Source organism: Mobula birostris, chromosome 32, assembly GCF_030028105.1.
Source record: "Mobula birostris isolate sMobBir1 chromosome 32, sMobBir1.hap1, whole genome shotgun sequence".
Lineage (NCBI taxonomy): Eukaryota > Metazoa > Chordata > Chondrichthyes > Myliobatiformes > Myliobatidae > Mobula > Mobula birostris.
Window position 1 is genome coordinate 29,590,021 of NC_092401.1, and position 20,383 is coordinate 29,610,403.

At 42.9% G+C, this 20,383-nt stretch overlaps 1 protein-coding gene across 2 annotated transcripts in view; it reads left to right on the plus strand.

Annotated features, from left to right (window-relative positions):
* The window catches only part of kri1 (KRI1 homolog), a 65,966-nt gene extending 53,704 nt beyond the window's left edge, over positions 1-12,262 (plus strand). For both annotated transcript variants that reach the window (XM_072248113.1, XM_072248114.1), the window contains exons 14-19: positions 1,212-1,321; positions 2,320-2,458; positions 4,001-4,131; positions 9,211-9,275; positions 9,676-9,771; positions 11,706-12,262. In XM_072248113.1, coding sequence (XP_072104214.1) covers positions 1,212-1,321; positions 2,320-2,458; positions 4,001-4,131; positions 9,211-9,275; positions 9,676-9,771; positions 11,706-12,150 — 986 coding nt within the window. In that variant the 3' untranslated portion in view covers positions 12,151-12,262. The remainder of the gene's footprint in view (positions 1-1,211; positions 1,322-2,319; positions 2,459-4,000; positions 4,132-9,210; positions 9,276-9,675; positions 9,772-11,705) is intronic.
* The last annotated feature ends 8,121 nt before the right edge of the window (positions 12,263-20,383 follow it).

A 20,383-nucleotide genomic window follows, 5' to 3' on the forward strand; every position in this document is an offset into this window, starting at 1 on the left:
TAGAGGGGAAGCCTTTTAGGACCGAGATTAGGAAAAACTTCTGGACAGAGAGTGGTGAATCTGTGGAATTCTCTGCCACAGGAAGCAGTTGAGGCCAGTTCATTGGCTATATTTAAGAGGGAGTTAGATATGGCCCTTGTGGCTACGGGGGTCAGGGGGTATGGAGGGAAGGCTGGGGCGGGGTTCTGAGTTGGATGATCAGCCATGATCATAATAAATGGCGGTGCAGGCTCGAAGGGCCGAATGGCCTACTCCTGCACCTATTTTCTATGTTTCTATGTTTCTTCCAGCAGGTCATCGGACTGATTAACTCATGCTGATTTGAGTGTATTTCTATGGTACATTGACTGTTCTATTTATTATAAATTACTATGACTGCACTTTCAGACAGAGACATAACAAAGATTTTTACTCCTTGTGTATGTGAAGGATGGAAGAAATAAAGTCGATTCAAATTCAATTCAATGTGTGATTCATCTGCAGATTTTATCCTTACCTTCATAAGTTACCGTGTGTAATATGTACTGCTGTGCTTTACACTCTGGTTTGGAGAAGCATTGTCTAGTTTCTATTGTGGTTATATATGTTATATACATGTATATAGTTAAATGCCAATCTTGACAAGTTAAGGGAATGTGCAAATAAGTGGCAATTAGAATATGGTGTATGGTCATGCACTTTAGTAGAAGGAATAAAGGCATAGAAAATTTTTGAAACGGGGAGAAAATTCAGAAATCAGAGATGCAAAGGGACTTGAGATTCCTTGTGCACGATTCCAGAAAGGTTCACTTGTAAGTTGAATCTGTGGTAAGGAAGGCAAATGCGGTGATGCATTCATTTCAAGAGGACTTGAATATAAAGCAAATATATAATGCTGAGGCTTTTTAAGGCATTGGTCAGACTGCACTTGGAGCATTGTGAGCAGTTTTGTAGTGGGTACAGAGGTTCACAAGAATGATTCCTGCAATTAAAGGGTTAGGGTTAGCATTCAGAACAAAAGTGAATCCTCAGAAACTAAGCCCTTAGCAGGACACAGTCTCAGTTCAGCACATAGCGGAGTAAAGGTCATGGGTATTGCAAGTCCCATGTGACTATCCAACCTTATTAATAAAAAAAGAATGCTTAGCATGAGACTTCAGCAATGAAAACAAAGATTGTGTCATTTAAAAGGAACCGAGTGTAATTGAATTTTGTATTTGTTGTTGCACTAGATGAGTGGAACTGGGACACATGGACAGGAGAGGAGGCGGACTGGGCGGAGGGAGAAGAGCAGTGCCAGCAAGAGAATTATGAGCTACACTGTGAAGATCCAGAATTCATTGTAAGCCAAGATTCCCAGTTAATGATTTTCCTTCATTTGAATTTCCTTTTCATTCAACCTTCTTGGGCATTGCCTGTATTACTTGTAGTTCCTGCCAAAGTACTGAGTATTGTACTGATGTTTCTATGTGTACATTTTGCTATTGAGGTAAGAATCTGAAGGGGTAGAAATTCGGATTTCTATGTCTGTGGTCTTGCTCAGAGAGGCAGCATGTGGTGGATGAGCAATATGAGGCAGATTTCTCTTTTCTGGTGATCACTTCTCTCCCTGGCGATGAGACCCACAAGCATATGGCCAGAAGGCAGGTGTATCGGGTTGAGTGGGACCCGGGATCAGCCATGATGAAATGGCAGAGCAGACTTGATGGGCCTAATTCTGCTGCTATGTCTTATTGTCTTATGGCATCAGGAACATCTGTACAATGAGATGATGTTGGTGAATGAGTGCCAGCCTTGGATGGTATTGTAGCCAGATAGTGCAGCAGCACTTAGACTGGGAAGGTGTTGTTCATTGTTGAGCTGATTTATGCTGATGCCCCACTCCTGATTTCATTTGGTTTACCTTTGAAAAACAAGCTACTACTCAACATCACTTACCTATAAAGACATGGGCCATAAATCTGTAGCTTTGCGGAAGCGAGATAGAAGTTTATTGAGAGGAAGTAGTAGAGTTCCTTTCCCTCTACCAGATATTAGACATAGGAGCAGAATTAGGTCATTCAGCCCATCAAGTCTGTTCCACCATTCTATCGTGGCTGATTTATCATCCCTCTCAACCACATTCTCACTGTAACCCTTGACACACTTACTATTTGGGAATCAATCAGCGTCCACTTCAAATATACCAGATGACTTGGCCTCCGCGGGTGTCTAAGCATCCCTCCAAACTCTTTTAAATTGCAGCAAGTAGTTCACAGGCATCAAATTCTCCTCGTACATTAACCCTTTGCCTTAGCTGTGTGCTGCAGCCCTAATACTGACTGGTTGCTTCTGGAACAGATGGATGCAGATTATGACCCCAGTCAACAGGTGCTGTCCAAGAAGAGAAAGAAACAAGATCTTCTTCTCATGGGCAAGAAAAGGCGAAAATCTAAATTTACGGAGGCAATTTGCAAGTTGAAACCGACTTTTGATCCAAGTAAGTCTTTCGTGTGGGTAATGTAACAGAGTAATAGGAGATGAGCTGTGTGTTGGGGCTACCCCGCTCTCTCTTCTAATATTTCCAGGATCCCCATCACCCTGTTTCTCTTCCCTCCTCCACGTGCCTATCACTCACACGCTTCCCCCAGTGGCTCTCCTCATCCCCGCTGTTCGTATCTGCCCTCCCATCTCCCTTATTTGGTTCCATGCTCCATCTTCCACTCCTATCAAACCCCAGCATCTGCTGCACTTTGTCGACTCCACCCCTCTCCTCCCAGCTTCTGTCACTATTTTCATTCACCCCTCCTCCATCTGCTTATCACTCACTCCTCCTCACCTGGATCCACCTATCACCTCCCATCCTCTGTCACTATTCCCACTCTCCCCTCCTCCACTTGCCCATCACCCACTCAGTCTTTTCCCTCCACTGTTCCCATCTGCCCTCCCCACCTGGTGTATCAATGGGGAAGTAGTAGATTGTCCAGGAAAACTTGCTGGAAGTGCAGAGGATGCCAGATGAGTAGAGTTTTACTTTGTGAAGAAGTGGAGGCCAGGTTGTTCTTTGTGATAACTATTGAAGCTATGCATGTATCCACTTGCTTTTCCCTATTTCAATATCATTATGTCTTTGCATCATTTAGCCTTTCTAAGTGTCATGTGATTGGTGTGTCATGTGATTGGTGTGCATGTTCTGTTTTTGTTTCTGGATTGGTGAATGTGTTTTAGCACATTTGAAGGATGGATTGAAACCAAAACAAAGGGCAGACAGGGGAGGAAAGAAATAACTAATGTGGGAGTCAGAAAACAACACAGGCCCTTCGTCCCAACTAGTCCATGCCAACCATGGTGCCACCTGTCTAGTCCCAGTTTCCATATCCCTCCAAGCCCTGCCCCTCTATGTATCTATCCAAGTGCTTCTTAAATGACACCATTGTACCTGCCTCAACCACTTCCTCTGACAACTTGTTCCATACTTTCACCACCTTCTTCATTCAAAAAATAATTGCCCTGCAGGTCTTTTTAAATCCTTCCCGTTTCACCCTAAACCTATGCCTTGGAGCTTTGGACTCCCCTGCCCTGGGGAAGAAACTGTTTTCCTCCACCTTATCTATGCTTCTCATATTTTTAAACATTTTTATGATATCGCCCCTTTTTCTCCTATGTTCCAAGCAATTGGGTGACCAAAACTACACAGTGCTCCAAGTGGGAGTTACAAACACAGTATAAAAGGCAGGGTAAACAACAGGAATTCTGCAGATGCTGGAAATTCAAGCAACACACATCAAAGTTGCTGGTGAATGCAGCAGGCCAGGCAGCATCTGTAGGAAGAGGTGCAGTCGACGTTTCAGGCCGAGACCCTTCGTCAGGATAAAAGGCAGGGTGGTTCTTTTGGATTTGTATGTAAATATCAGCAGTCAGTTCAATTGGAGTCATTAAGCACGTTCACTTTGTGCATTTCAAATGTAAACGTGGTGATGTGGCATTCAGACTTTATCTCTCTTAATGCTGCTGACTTTGAACCAAATTTTCTTTTTATCAGAGGACAAGACCTTTGAGCAGTACTTGGATGAGTATTACCAGCTGGATTATGAAGATATCATCGACGACTTGCCCTGCAGGTTCAAGTACAGGCGGGTGTTGCCTAATGACTTTGGACTCAGCACAGATGAGGTATGCGTATGTTGTCAGCTATGCAAACCAGGAAGTGAAAGATCATAAGCTTCTGACACAGTAACCTACAAATATCACAACAGTGTTGTGGATGCATTTCAGCGCTGTATTTAAACCATAGACTCTACACTTCTCACTGCCTTGGTAAAGCAGCCAGCATAATCAAAGCCCAGACAGTCTCTCTTCTGCCCTCTCCCATCAGGCAGAAGAAAGCACATCCCACCAAACTCAAGGATAGTGTCTCCTAGACTATTGAGTGGTTTTGTAGTACAATAAAAGGGCATCTTAACTGCACAATCTACCACTCTAGGCCTTGCACCTTATTGTCTGCCCACGCTGCACTTTGTATGCGTAACACTTTTTTTCTGTTATTTCCCCTTGTGCTACCTCAATACACTGATGTGGTAAAATGATCTGTAGGGATGGCATGCAAAACAGTTTTTTACTGTAGTTCAGTATATGTGGCAGAAATGAACCTGTTTACCAATAATCATGTACAGTATGCAGAAAGCTGTGTGTGCTTGGAGTGGAGAGGGTGGATGCTCTGCTCAGAGACACAATGTCATTATTAAGTAGAGTGGTTTTGGTGGAGGGGCAGAAAACTGATTCTGTGAGAGAGAGTTCCTCAAAAGGAAAAGTGTATTGACCAAAAATGTGAAGTACAGTCCTGTCTAATGTTCTTCACCCTTTCAACTACTGCCATGCTTTTAGTTTTCTTACTGATAAACTCTGGTGAATTCTTCTAACTCTCACCTGCTGATAAACTTCTTCTGACCAGCATCTTGTCACTTGTCTCAGTAACAAGGTTTGGTGGAATTATGCATAGTGTAGAAGGTTGTCATAGTTTACAACAGGACTTAGGTGGGATGCAGAGTTGGGTTGAGAAGTGGTTAAAAAGTGGAAGCATGTGGTGAATTTGAAGGCAGAATACAGGGTTAATGGTAGGATTCTTGACGGTGTGGAGGAACAGAGGGATCTTGGGGTCTAAGTCCAGAGATCCCTTAAAGCTGCTGTGCAGGTTGATAGGTTTGTTAAGAAGGCATATGATCTGTTGATGTTCGTTAATCGGGAATAAGTTCCTGAGCCAAAGTTAATATTGCAGCTCTATAAAACTGGTTAAACCACACTTAAAGTATTGTCAAAAGAAAATTTGCAGATGCTGGAAATCCAAGGAACACAAAATGCTGGAGGAACTCAGCAGGCCAGGCAGCATTTATGGAAAAGCGTATACAGGTTTCCACCGCCATCCGAAGGTAGAGCGTTCCTATGAAACGTTCGTAAGCCGAAATGTCATAAAGCGAAGAAGCAATTACCATTTATTTATATGGGAAAATTTTGTGAGCGTTCGCAGACCCAAAAGTAACCTACCAAATCATGCCAAACAACACATAAAACCTAAAATAACAGTAACATACAGTAAAAGCAGGAATGATATGATAAATACACAGCCTATGTAAAGTAGAACTACTTCTCTACAACGATTGCCTGCACAGATCTCCATAGCGAAAATCTCACGCAAGCGCTGTTGGCATAAACGCGCTCTCCAGTAACCTTTAAACTATGAAGCTGTCAAATCTACCAAATAACGCGTAAAAATACACAGCCTATATAAAGTAGAAATAATGTATGTACAGTGTAGTATCACTTACCGGAATTGGGAAAACAGCGCCGAGCACACTGATGATGTAAACACGAGGAATTCTGCAGATGCTGCAAGTTCAAGCAACGCACGTCAAAGTTGCTAGTGAACGCAGCAGGCCAGGACTGAGTCGTCACAGGCTGCGTGGTGCAGTGGCCCCCACTCTCCAGGCCGCCGAGCAGAAGAACGCAGCGGTAGCCGGGAGGCACACAGCATATCTTTAAGAAAAAAGCCGAAATAAATATGCTAATTAATTAGGTGCTGCCTAGCACGTAAATGTCAGCGCAGATCAGAGGTGATTGCCGATCGCAGCGCCTCTGATCTGGGCCGACAATTACGTGCTAGGCGGCACCTAATTAATTAGCATGTTTATTTCGGCTTTTTTCTTAAAGATGTGCTGTGTGCCTCCCAGCTACTGCTGTGTTCTTCGCGAATCGGTACGGTATCTGTCCGGGGCCCGGGTGTTGGGGTGGTGGGGCATGGGGGTGTCATCTCATTGTCAATCAGGGCAGGCAGCTCATCTTCTCCCAATGACTTCCCGCCTCGATGTCAAAGGTCGAGATTCGTCGTCTGCTGTGGCTGATGTGGAAGGCTTGCTTGACTGCTGAGCCTCGCGCATTTTTCTATCATACAGTTGTTTGTAAGCACTCAAACCATCCTGCAAATATCCCCTAAACCTACGTACCCTTTCAAAATTAAAGTCGTACTTTATCATTGCAGCGAAAATCTCACGCGGTTGCTTCACTTTCTGCATTCGGTTTCGATTGTTATCCTTTCCTCTTCCAATTGCATCAGCTCTTCATCTATCAGTTCTTGGTCATGGGATACCAAAACCCCTTCAACAACATCTTCGTCAACTTCCACAAGCCAAACTCACTTTGTCCTTGCTTCGTTCACCACGATCGAAACGCTTAATTATGTCTAGTTTTACGCTAAGTGAACACCCTTACTCTTTCAGGCTTTTCTGACATCTTAGAACTCATCTTGCTAACGGCTGCTCAATGCAACATGTTTAAGCAATGCCTTTCCGAATCCGGGGCAAAGTGGCTGCTCGGGGCGCCTTTTATCACACGCTGCCTTTCTTCGTAACAGTGAAAACACCTTCTGGAAGCGAAAACAGGGTACTAATGTAGGTCTTTTGTAACAGTGAGGTTTCATAAAGCGAACGTTCGAAAAACGGGGGACACCTGTACAGGTTTCCCCTGCCATCCGAAGGTAGAGCGTTCCTATGAAACGGTTCGTAAGCTGAAATGTTGTAAAGCAAAGAAGCAATTACCATTTATTTATATGGGAAAATTTTGTGAGCGTTCACAGACCCAAAAATAACCTACCAAATCATGCCAAATAACACATAAAACCTAAAATAACAGTAACACATAGTAAAAGCAGGAATGATATGATAAATACACAGCCTATATAAAGTAGTACTTTTCCACAATCATTACTGCACTGCCCTCCATAGCGAAAATCTCACGCAAGCGCTGTTGGCAAAAACGCGGCGCAAGCGCTCTCCAGTAACCTTTAAACTATGAAGCTGCCAAACCGTACCAAATAGCATGTAAAAATACACAGCCGATATAAAGTAGAAATAATGTATGTACAGTGTAGTATCACTTACTGGAATTGGTTCAGCGCCCAGCACACTGATGATGGTATGTTAGGCTGAGTCGTCGCAGGTTGGCTGGTGCAGTGGCCCCCACCCTCCAGGCCACCGACCGATACAATGCCGCGAAGCACGCAGGGGTCCAGCGGTAGCCCGGAGGCATCCAGCACATCTTTAAGAAAAAAGCCGAAATAAACATGCTAATTAATTAGGTGCTGCCCGGCACGTAAATGTCGGCCCAGATCAGTGCCGATTGCGTCGCCTCTGATCTGGGCCGACATTTACATGTGGGGCGGCACCGAATTAATTAGCATGTTTATTTCGTCTTTTTTCTTAAAGATGTGCTGTGTGCCTCCTAGCTACTGCTGCATTCTCCGCGAATCGGTACGGTATCTGTCCGCGGCCTGGGTGTTGGGGTGGTGGGACACTGGGGTGTCATCTCGTCTTCTGTTTCCATTAGAGCAGGCAGCTCATCTTCTCCTATGACTGCCGCCTCAATTTCGAAGGTCGAGGTTCGTCGTCTGCTGTGGCTGATGTGGAAGGCTTGCTTGACTGCTGAGCCTCGTGCATTTTTCTATTATACAGTTCTTTGTAAGGACTCAAACCATCTTGCAAATATCCCCTAAACCTACATGTGGACCCCACATCTTTCAAAATTAAAGTCGTACTTTATCATTGCAGCGAAAATCTCATGCAGTTGCTTCACTTTCACTACTGCATTCGGTTTCGATTGTTATCCTTTTCTCTTCCAATTGCATCAGCTCTTCATCTATCAGTTCTTGGTCATGGGATGCCAAAATCTCTTCAACATCATCTTCGTCAGTTTCCACAAGCCAAACTCACTTAGTCCTTACTTCGTTCACCACGATCGAAACGCTTAATTATGTCTAGTTTTACGCTAAGTATAACACCCTTATGAGCTCTTTTAGGCTTTTCCGACACCATAGAACTCATCTTGCAAACGGCTGCTCACAGGCACGTGTTAAAGCAATGCTTCCGAATCTGGGAAGAGCAGCTGCTCGGGGTGCGCGCTGCCTTTTATCACGCGTTGATTTTTTTTGCACGCTAATTTTTTTTATCGCGCGCTGCTTTTTTTCGTAACAGTGAAAACACCTTCTGAAAGCGAAAACGGTACTATTGTAGGTCTTTTGTAACAATGAGGTTTCATAAAGCGAACGTTCGAAAAGCAGGGGGGGGGGGGGCACCTGTAGTCGATGTTTCGGGCCAAGATCTGAGGAGCAAAGGAGGATGAGAGATGATGTGATGGAGATGTACAAGATGAGAGGTTTTGATAGAGTAGACAGACAGTGCCTTTTTCCTAGGGCAGCAAGGGCTAATACCAGAGGACATTCTTTTAGGATGTATGGAACGAAGTTTAAGGGAGATTTCAGAGGTAGATTTCTTACATGGAGTGGTAAGTATATGGAATGTACTGCCAGGTATGATGGTAAAGACTAATACAATGGGCATTGATAATGATCTCATAGCAATGCAATGTGTAAAACAAGTGAATCCTTGCATAGCAAGCTCTAGTGGATTTAGAAAGAACTTAAACCTTTTACTTGTTAAGCTTTCTTTGAGCTTGTGGCTTGACCACCAGTGGCTGCACTGTGGGTATAGATGCCCAGGTGTTGTGTCCAGATGCACAGACAGCACCTGAGGGCGAGATTGAATCTGGGTCACAGGAGCCACGAGGCAGCAGCTTCACAAGCCTGCACTACTGCTCTGCAGAACTGGACTGTCCTCAGATACAAATTCTGCAGTATGCAGTGTTGTGGCCAGTGTGTCTTTAGCTTAGTATCCAGCCTAACACTAAGCATTGTCTCTTCATTTTCAGATTTTGGCAGCAGATGATAAAGAGCTTAATGCTTGGTGTTCGCTAAAGAAAACCTGTCAGTTCAGGTCAGTAAAACTAGCATTATCTTGCAGGACACTCATTATAACTGAATACTTGTTCATCTGGAATAAACTGAATGTCCATGTGCTCAAATTGTGCGGGGTCTGGACTTTTATCATTCCCAGTTCTTTTCCTGTGCGTATTTGGAATTTCCCAGAAGTGATGTTTTCATTATCATAGTTAGGGTGTTGGACAGGGACAGAGCAATAAGAGCGACATTAGTTTATCTTCGTGATATTATATCTTAACAAGAGACCTCCTAAAATGTAATAATGTACAGTTAACTTTGTCAGTCCATAAACTCGGTGAGAATATGTGACTCTGTTTGTAATGGCACAACTGTCTGCATGTCAGCTCATGTCACGAGTACAAACCCAATAAAAACACAGTTTTGTATTTTGTCAGAACTGAGAAAGAAGAGCTGAATGACCTGAAGGTTTATCGGAAGAAGTCTCAGAATCCCTGGAAAAAGCAGCAGATCTTTCGGTCTTTTGCACTGCCGTAAGTGTCGTCTGTCAGCTGTGTCAAACAATCAGTTATCCAGATAATGACAGGAACCCAATTGGAGAAGGGAAGTGTCAGCTTCTATGTGATTACTGCAATGACAAAGCATTCGGAGATGTTTACAGTACTGACGTGCGGGTGTACTGGGGCTGAAAGAATGATTCCACCCGATACTGTCTTTGCTCCACATTCACTGCAAAAAGTTTTGTTTGTTCACAAAAATGTATCCTCTCTATTTGGGGCTTTTTGTTAATATTGCTGGCAAAAATGCCACTTTCATGCTATTCAAAAATAGGTTTTAGGCAAATGTTTCTGCTTTCAGTATCTATAATAAATTGCAACACCGTAGAGCCAACACATTACTTGCATTTTCTTGCAGCCCTTAGTTGTTCTGGGAATTTCCCTCAAGTTATCCCAGTCATCATTTGTTCTGTACTGCAGTTGCACACAAATCTGATTGGTCAACAGGCAGTGCATAATATGCAAATATTGTAATGTGTGGTTATTTGAGTTACTATCACCTCCTTGTCAGCTTGAACTAATCTGACCCCTCTCACATTTTTGTCCGCAGCACTGTCACTCACGAGAATTTTTTTTTTTCGTTTTTCGATTCATTCTCTGTAAATTCTAGGGTCTGTTGTGCGTGAAAATCCTCGGAGGTCAGTGGTGTCTGAGATATTCAAACCATCTAGTCTGGCACCAGCTGTCTAGTCAAAATCACATGGATCACATTTCTTTCCCATTTTGATGTTTTGTCTGAACAACAACTGAACCTCTTGATCATGTCTGCACGATTTTATGCATTGAGTTACTACACATCATTGGCTGATTACATAAGTTCATTAAAAAGCAGGTGTATATCGTCTGAGTTTTATCTGTGTTTTTAAAACAAATCAAATTTTACTAAGTGCATTCTTTGGGGTTGTCTAACTGACTTTTATTATTATCATCTGTGAAAATGAATTATTTAAATTCTAAATGTTTCGTTCGAAAATGTTTTGTTCATTTACTTGTCACTCTCTGTCTGCCTTCCTGCCCTCTAATCCTGCAAACAGCTCTCGATAGGCACACTTCACCTACTACACAATCAAAGAGTGCCGAATCCAGATACAAGGTCAAACTTGACCCTTCAGCCTCCAAGGGCTGCTTCTGCTAGGGACATGTAAAAGACTCTTAGATAGATGATAGAAAAATGGAGGGTGGGAGGGAAGGGTTAGATTGATCTAAGAGTAGATTAAAAGATTGCCACAACATTGTGGGTGGAAGGGCCTGTACTGTGCTGTAGTGTTCTTTGCTTTATGTGCTCCATCTTCTCTATAGTTTCCCATGTCCACTACTACTCACTCCATCTTCTCATCATTTGGGGTGGCACAGCAGTGTAGTGGTTAGTGTAACGTTATTACAATGCCAGCAACTGGGATTTGATTCCCGATGCTCTCTGTAAGGAGTTTGTATGTTCTCCCTGTGACTGTGTGGGTTTCTTCCAGGTGCTTTGGTTCCTCCCCACATCCCAGAGAACTATGGGTTGGGTTAATTGGTCACATGGGTGTAATTGGATGGTGTGAGCTCATTGGGCCAGAAGGGCCTGTTACTGTGCTCTATCGCTAAATCAGTACACAAAGAAATAAATAGAAAGTAAATGAATAAATAAATAACCTTGGCTGAGTTGAAGTACCAAATCTGAAGGGTCAATAGCCTATTCAGATAGGCCATTATGATTTTCACAGTCAGATTGGCCATGATTTTTACATTCAGTTGCCTCTCCCACTCAGTGTATTTCAAACGCAAGCCCTTTCTATGACAGTAAAGGTGGTGCTGTTAAAGTGCAGAGGTTCACCCCACCAAGGTACTGTGCTCTGGTGTTAATAATAGATAACAGGTTAAGTCTCTGAGCAAAGTACTAACTGGTTAAAAATGTGTTTGCCCTGCAGGGAAGATGAATCCCAGTCTAAAGCACCTGCAAAATCCAAAGTTGGGAAGAAACGACGGGACAGACTGAAAAAGGCCAGGATGCAGGAGGAGGGTAGGTCCAGCCTGAGCCCAGATGGACAGCTAGATGTCGAAGTGGACGAGGACGTCTTCTTTCCCAAACAGAATGGCAGTGCAAATCCAGCAGAAACACAAGAAACAACAGCCAGCAAAGGGCCAGGAATGTCGTCTGCTCCTCAGGTCGCTCCAGGCAAACAGTCGGAGCGACCCGTTAGGAGGAAGAGATCCAGAAGGAAAAATAAGTGGCTGACTTCACAGGTGAAGCTAGGTGGACGAATGTTCAGTGGCAGCAGGCTGCAGGCGTACGGACTGGACCCTCGCAAACTGAAATTCAAGCAGATTAACAGGGAAAGGAAGGAACAGGAAAAGAAGCAACCCAAAGACTGATGGCTTAGTTAAGCCGAGTAAAGTCATTTTATATATGACTGTGAAAAGTATGCAAGTTTCTTAAATCCCACATGGTTCATTAAACTACTTTGTATCACTGCTGCAGCTTGGTCCTTTCAGTCATCAGGAAAGGTGTGTAATCTTCCCTATAATGAATTAGTTGGTGGGTGCATAGTGCATGGGGCGTGTGGAGGGTTTGGGGGTGGATGGGAAGGGGGTTGATGGTTCGATGTTTGGACTGAATGGGGAAAGGGCTTGGAAGGTGGGTTGGAATGAGGTGGAGTGGATGAAGAAGGGGTTGGAGAAGAAATGGAGGGAGATTGGTGCTCTGGAACTGATTTTGTATTGGAATTGTGTGACTTGCTTCAAACTAGTGATTGTGCATGACTAACCATTACTGAATCCAACTAGTGTTTTGGTGGGGGATATTGACAGGGATGATGGCAGAACAGAGGAGGCTGAAGTTTCTGGGAATAGTTCACAAGATACGGGATAGATGAGTCCCACAGAAGAAGTTGTTCTCAAATGGTAAGCAACGGTAGGCAACTGTGGCTGACAAGGGAAGTTAAGAGCCCATGCTATTAAAGGAAAGTAACTGGTATGGTTAGAGCACTAGCTGATTGGTAGGAAGCAGCGAGTGGGAATAAAAGGATCCTTTTCTGGTTGGCTGCCAGTGACTAGCGGTGTTCCGCAGGGGTCAGGGGACCACTTTTTATGCTGCGTATCAATGATTTAGATGATGGAATAGATGGCTTTGTTGCCAGCTTTGCAGATGATACAAAGATTGGTGGAGGGGCAGGTAGTATTGAGGAAAAAGGTAGGATGCAGAAGGACTTGGACTGATTAGGAAAATGGTCCAGAAAGTGGCAAGTAAAATATAATGTTGGAAAATGCATGGTCATGCACTTTTGATGAAAGAAATAAATGTGCAGACTATTTTCTAAACGGGGAGAAAATCAGAAAATCTGAGGTACAAAGGGATTTGAGAGTCCTTGTGCAGAACACTGTAAATGTTAACTTGCAGGTAGAGATGGTGGTGAGGAAGGCAAATACAATGTTAGATGTTAGCATTCATTTCAAGAGGTCTAGAGTACACGATCAGGGATGTGATGCTGAGGCTTTATATGACACTGATGAGGCCTCACTTTCAGTATTGTGAACAGTTTTGTGCTTGTCATCTAAGAAAAGATGTGCTAGCATTGGTGTGGGTTCAGAAGACGTTCAAGAGGATAATTCCATGAATGAAAGGATTCTTCTACAAGGAATGTTTGATAGCTCTGGGTCTGTGTTCGCTGGAATTTAGTGGGGGGGGGGGGGGCGGGGTTGTCTGTCATTGAACCCTTTCAAATGTTGAAAGCCTTAGACAAAGTATATGCGAAAAGAATATTTTTTACATGGTGGGGGAGCCTAGGACAAGAGGGTACAACCTCGGGATAGAGCAGCGTCCATTTAAAACAGCTGCGGAGAAATTTCTTTAGCTAGAGGGTGGTGAATTTGTGGAATCTGTTACCACAGGCAGCTGTGGAGGTCAGGTTGTTGGGTGTATTTAAGGTAGGGTTTGATATGTTCTGGACTGGACAAGGCATCCAAGGCCAGGGAGTGGGGCTGAGGAGAGTTAAAAAGGATCAGCCATGATTGTGTGGTGGACCAGACTTAATGGGCCAAATGGCCTAATTCTGCTCCTACGACTTATTATCTTATGGTGTTAAGGACCGCATAAAAGCCAAAGAAAGGACATATAATGTAGCAAAAGTGACTGGGTAGTTGGATGTCTGGGAAGTTTTTAAAATCCAACAAAAGGGGACTAAAAAAGCCATAAGAAGGGAAAAAATGAAATGAGGGCAAACTAAGCAATAATATAAAGCAGGGATACTAAAAGATTTTTTAGTTATATAAAGAGTAAATTGGACCACTGGGAAATAATGCTGGTGTGGTAGCAATGGGGGACAAAGAAATGGCAGAGGAACTTGATGAGTGCTTTGCATCATTTTTCACTGTGGAAGACACTAGCAGTGTGCCAGAGCTCTATCAGTGTCAGGGAGCAGGAGTGAGTGTTATTGCTATTACAAAGGAAAAGATGCTTGGAAAACTGAAAGGTCTTGGAGTGAATAAGTGACCTAGACCAGATGGACTACATGCCAGAGTACCGTAAGAGGTTGCTGAAGAGATAGCAGATGCATTGGTCATGAGATAAAGGGAAATCTTGCCTGACAAATCTGTTAGAGTTCTTTGAAGAAGTAACAAGCAGGGTGAATAAAGGAGAGGCAGTAGATGTCAATTACTTGGATTTTCAGAAGACATTTGATAAGGTGAGGCTGCTTAACAAGATAAAATCCCATGGCATTACAGGAAAGAGACTGGCATGGATAGAGGAATGGCTGACAGGCAGGAGGCAGCGAGTGGGAATAAAGGGGGCCTTTTCTGGTTGGCTGCCAGTGACTATTGATGTTCCTCAGGTCAGTAATGGGACCGCTACTTTTCACATTGTTTGTCAATGATTTGGATAATGGAATTGATGGCTTTGTGGCAAAGTTTGCAGATGACATGAACATAGGTAGAGGTGTAGGTAGTGCTGCGGAAGCAATGTGAATGCAGAAGGACTTAGACAAATTGAAAGAATGGGTAAAAAAGTGGCAGATGGAATACAGTGTTGGGAAATGCATGATAATACATTTTGGTAAAAGGAACAGAAGTGTAGACTATTATCTAAGTGGGGAGAAAATTCAAATATCAGAGGTGCAAAGGGACTTTGGAGTCCTTGTGCAAGACTCCCAGAAGGTTAATTTACATGTTGAATCTGTGGTAAAGAGGGCAAATGCAAAGTTGGCATTCATTTCAAGGGCAATAGAATATAAAAATGAAGAGATAATGCTGAGGCTTTAAAGGGCTGCACTTGGTGTATTGTCAACAGTTTCGGGCCCCATATTTCAGATGGGATATGTTGTCATTGGAGAGAATTCAGAGGAGGTTTATGTGGATGATTCCTGGAATGACGGGGAGAAGTGTTTGGCAGCTTTGGGCCTGTACTCACTGGAATTTAGAAAACTGCGGGGGGGGGGGGATCTCATTGAAACCTACTGAATGTTGAAGGGACTAGATAGGGTAGATGTGGAGAGGATGTTTCCTATGGTGAGAGTATCCAGAACGAGAGGGCACAGCCTCAAAATTGAGGGGTGACCTTTTAGGACAGAATTTTTTTCACCAGAGAGTAATGAAACCGTGGAATGCTCTGCTACAGACTGCAATGGACACCAGGTCCGTGGGTATATTTAAAGCAGAAGTTGGTATTTTCCCAATTGGTCAGGGCATCAAAGGATTATGGCAAAAAGGCAGATGTATGGGGTTGAGTGGGATCCAGGATCAGCCTTTTTGCCATAATTCATGGAATGCGATGGCAGTGCAGACTCACTGGGATGAAGGGCCTAATTCTGCTCCTATGTCTTATGGTCTTATGTTGATAGGTCTAAACAAGGTGAATGTGAAGAGGATGTTCCCTGTGGTGGGGGTGTCCAGAACTAGAGGGAATAGCCTCAAAATTGTGGGGTGACCCTTTAGAGCAGACTTAAGGAGGAATTTTTTTTTAGCAAAAGAGTAAATCTGCGGAATACTCTGCCACAACGCAGCTGTGGAGGCCAAGACCGTGGGTATATTTAAAGCATAAATGGTGGAGCAGACTCGATGGGCTGAGTGGCCTAATTCTGTTTCTATGTCTTGTGGTTTAATGATACCCTCCTTGCACAGACCACGTCAGTCACAGGGCATTCTGTGAGATATTGTTAGCAGGCTAGATAATCCCCCAGACTCGGGAGAATGAGGTGGTGCATTTAAAGCCACTGATGTCCTCCAACTTTCCCTGGTCAGCTCTAACCTGGATTGCTGTGTGAGTCAGCATAGGCTCAGTGGACTGAATGGTGGCCCCTCTGTCGGGTGGGAATTCATTGGCAAGAGAGTAGAACTTAGTGTCTTCAGGTTTCTGCCCCTTTGGAGGTTCTGTCATGAAAACTTGTTGAGCTTAACATTAACAGTCATTTTATTTGGTGAAGAAGGTATTTGGTAAACTAATCAATGTGAACATTGATTAGTTAGAGCAGTGGTCCCCAAATCTTTTGTGGATTATCACCACTTTGGCTCCCAGTCAACATCCCCAGGGCCCCCTCTCCCTTTCCAACTGTTACAAAAAGACTATAAAAATTTTTCATTTACAATACATAGAGAAGGAAAATAGGAACTGTAATTTCAAAACAGTGACAAATAATTGCAAAAATTATTCAAATCTATTTAAAGCTACAAATAAAATTATTCCTTTACTGTATAAACAATTTTCATCAACAATTTTGGAGCATACGTTAGCAGTCTATTCGTTACTTTTCACCTTTCAATGCGCAAAATGGGCTTCGTGCAGTGATGTCAGCTTCTCAATACCGGGCTGAATGTCACTGAAGGAGTCTCGGATCCCCACCTGCAGTAATTTGCAGTCTGTTTTGTTGCTTTAAAAGGACTGAAAGTATGCTCCACCAGTATGATGTTGGAAAGGCCGTAAAGAAAATTTTGACCTTTTTCCACAGTGCAGGATGGTCAGTGTTCAGAGATTTCTTTCTGTGAACAAAACTCCTGATATAATGTTTTGAATGTCGCCTTCAGCTCAAAGTCATTTTGTAGCAACATCAGTTCTTTTCCATCCTTTCTGTTAATTCCTCATTACAAGTTTTCAGGAATGGATCGAGCGATCCTGAAATCTCTCTGACGTGTCTATATGCAGCTCACCCCCAGGTAGGCACAGTATATTTGTAAATCGTGATCTCTTTTTTTCTTTCTCTTCTAACCCAGAGAGGCTTGGGAATTGGAAAAGGTCTCGACAGCTAATTTTACACTTTGATAATGTTAACTTGGACAGAAATGTGGAGGGTGACTGATTTGACTTCATTAAACTTTTTAAAACATTTTAAAGCATCTCAAGCAGTTTCCTTTTGAGAGCTTTTGACTTCTCCAACACCAAGTGTTCAAACTGTTCCTTCTCAATGCAAAGCTCTTGAAGTAGTTAAGGATTGAGAGCATGTACAGTGATACAATATTCAATGACTTCGGTTTTTGTGACAAGATGTCCGTGAATTACACAGCGAATGATAAATATGTTCAAGGAAGTACGCTGGGACCCCACTTAATTGCTGAGATGCATTCCTTGGAGGTGGAGCGACATGTGTGCCTGATTAAAAAATCAAACCCGAGATATGATATTTTATGTACACACAGTGATTATGGAGTAACAAACATGCAAACAGGCCTAACCTGTATATCAGTGGAGCAGCAACACGTCGCAGCAGCTGCAGAGGGAAGCGGGTGGTGGTTACGTCTTAGAGGAGAGACCAGGCTGTGGGTCCTCTAACTTTGACTTCTTCTTCAAGTAGGTGTTGAGATTTGACTGCATTTTTTTTTTGTAAGTTTCCTCTCATGAAGCAGTTTTCGGTAGCAGGAAATCATGTCGAGAGCACCTCTCTTTGCTCCCTGTCCGGTCATTATCAATGAGCTGGTCCATGATTTGTGTGTTTGTGGTGATGCTAGTGCTGAGGAATTTTGTGGTGAGGTTTCTTGTTGGCGTCTCCTCTTCTCCATCTCTGTTCTTATATTCACCCAGGATGTGTTGCTCTGCCAGTTGTCGAAGCTCTTCATTATTAAGGCTCTCACCATGAGAATGTAGTAACTCTTCAACATCAACTGATGCTCACCAGCTTCAAACACTGTGTCACTTGCAGTTTCACATCCATGCTAATTTTTTTCCTCAACATTTTAGGTGGACTACCATCACTGGAAGTTGCGCCATTTTCCAGACATTATGGGTGGGGAAAAATGGAATAAATTAGTGAGGGAGCAGGGGGATTTACACACACAGGGGAGACAGTGTGTAAATTAATACGTGAATGGCTTAGAGCGTGTGTAAAGTGCTGTCATTGGCTGATTGAATGTTTACCGTGGTAACGGCCGCTCTTGAGAGGTTTTAAGTGTTCAGAATGAATTTTTAAAAATTTCAATAAAGGATTGAATAACGTGTTGTAATGAATCAGCAATTTGCAGGATAGCGATACGTGGGGCTCAACAACCCAAAATATTGACTCCCCCATTATATTTGTTTCTAATCCCCTTGCAAATAGCAACTCTTGAACCACACTTTCATCTTTAATAAAGTGAACATAACCAAGAAGCATTCATTGTCTGGTTATGTGGTCTCATCCAACTGCAGAGGAAATCTGTTTTCCTAACTATATTGCACAATGTGTCTTCCACATTCTCAGATATTTAATCTTTGAACAGAGTTGTCGCTGAGCAGAATCGCTTTAATTATTTGGTCTGGTGACTTATGCAAAGCCATACTCAGAACATCACTAATTTCTGGCTGAAAGTTTTTCTCCAATTGTATGGGGCTTTCCCGATTTAGCAGTGAGCAATAAAATGTATGAAGAATGCAAACCATCACTGTTTTGTGAAGTGCTGGCAAACATGTTTTGAAGTGTTTTCCTTTTCTGACAGCTTTCACGAAGTGATTGAAAATAAGCCAAATTATTGTTCGCTTTATCCGAGTGTATCCTCTTTAAATATTCAAGGAGCATGGATGGTTTCATTGCCTCATTTGAAAACAGCTTTTTCACACAAGAGATGCATTGATTGAAGTTAGTTGCTTGGTGCTGATATAAATCTGTATTTCAGGTACTGCATAGTTTTTTTTGTTTGGTCTGCTTCAACCATTTTTGTTATGGATTAATGACCATGATCAATCACCTATTGTTTAAATCCAACCTTAGGTGTTCCAATCAATAAAAGGAAAAGTCATGATGTCGTCTTAGCTAAGACAAAACCTGACTCTGCCTGAAGGTACATAAAGTGGGTCAGCAATATCTGGGTTGGGTAGTGGGCTAGAGAAATGCAGCAAAGACTATTTGAAAAGGCAAATTCTGAACTTTACTCCATTGAAAGCCATACCATAATTCACACGAGTTGTATCACTATGTGATTAGAGTGTGGAAACTGTATTAGCTAACAATGTACTGCAGTAGTGAATGGCAATAATATGCAGGCTGCGCATAGAAATAAAATGAGTTCTGCAGTCCAGATTTCTTATGAAATTGCTAAAAAACAGAAGTGTCACATTGCTCTTTGTATGTTATGGGTGTTGAAAAGCAAAAGTCTTGAGAGCACAGTGGGTTAGCAAAAGGTAAGGAGATTACATGATTATGTAATCCATTATGATCACCGAGGATCAAATGCTTGTAATAAGTAATTTATTTCTTAAATTAAACATGCGATCCCTCAGCTGCCTCCTTTGCTACAGAGCACCAGCCCCAACACCCCTTTTATCTCCCCCGAGAAACTCCCACTGCCTCCATAAGACATAGGAGCAGAATTAGACCATCTGGCCCATTGAGTACGCTCTGCCATTCAATCATGGCTGATCCTTTTTTTTTCTCTTCCTCAACCCCTGTTCCCAGTCTTCTTCCCGTAACCAACGATACCATGTCCAATCAAGAACCTATCAATCTCTGCCTTAAAAACACCCATTGACCTGGCCTCCACAGCTGCAAATTCCACAAATGCACCACCCTTTGGCTAAAGAAATTTCTCTGTTTTGAAAGGGTGCCCCTCTATCCTGAGGCTGTGCCCTCTTGTCCTAGACTCTCCCACCATGGGAAACATCCTTTCACATCTACTCTGTCTAGGCCTGTCAATATTTGAAAGGTTTCAGTGAGATCTTCCCCCACCCAATCTTTCTGAGTTCCAGTGAGTACAGACCCTGAGCCATTAAGTGTTCCTCGTATGATAACCCTTTCATTCCTAAAATCATCCTTGCGAACCTCTTCTGGACCTTCTCCAATGCCTGCACATGTTTTCTAAGATGAGGAGCCCAAAATTGTTCACAACACTCAAAGGGTGTGATATCACCCACTTTCTGAACCATAAAAGCAGAATTAGGCCATTCAGACCATTGAATCTGCTCCACATTCTGTTGTGGCTGATTTACTTTCCCTCACAACTCTATTTACTTAGCGATATAGTGCAGAGTAGGTTCTTTGTGCAGAGCTGTCCCAGCAACCACTGACAACCTCTGGCTAATTCACCAACATCTAGTTTGTTTCCTCTAGTTTATTTAGGACTATGTTTTCTACAATATGAAGAATTCCTCTGGACACTACTTCCTATGTTGAATTTAAAATCAATAGATTGCAGATACTGGAAACACTGAACA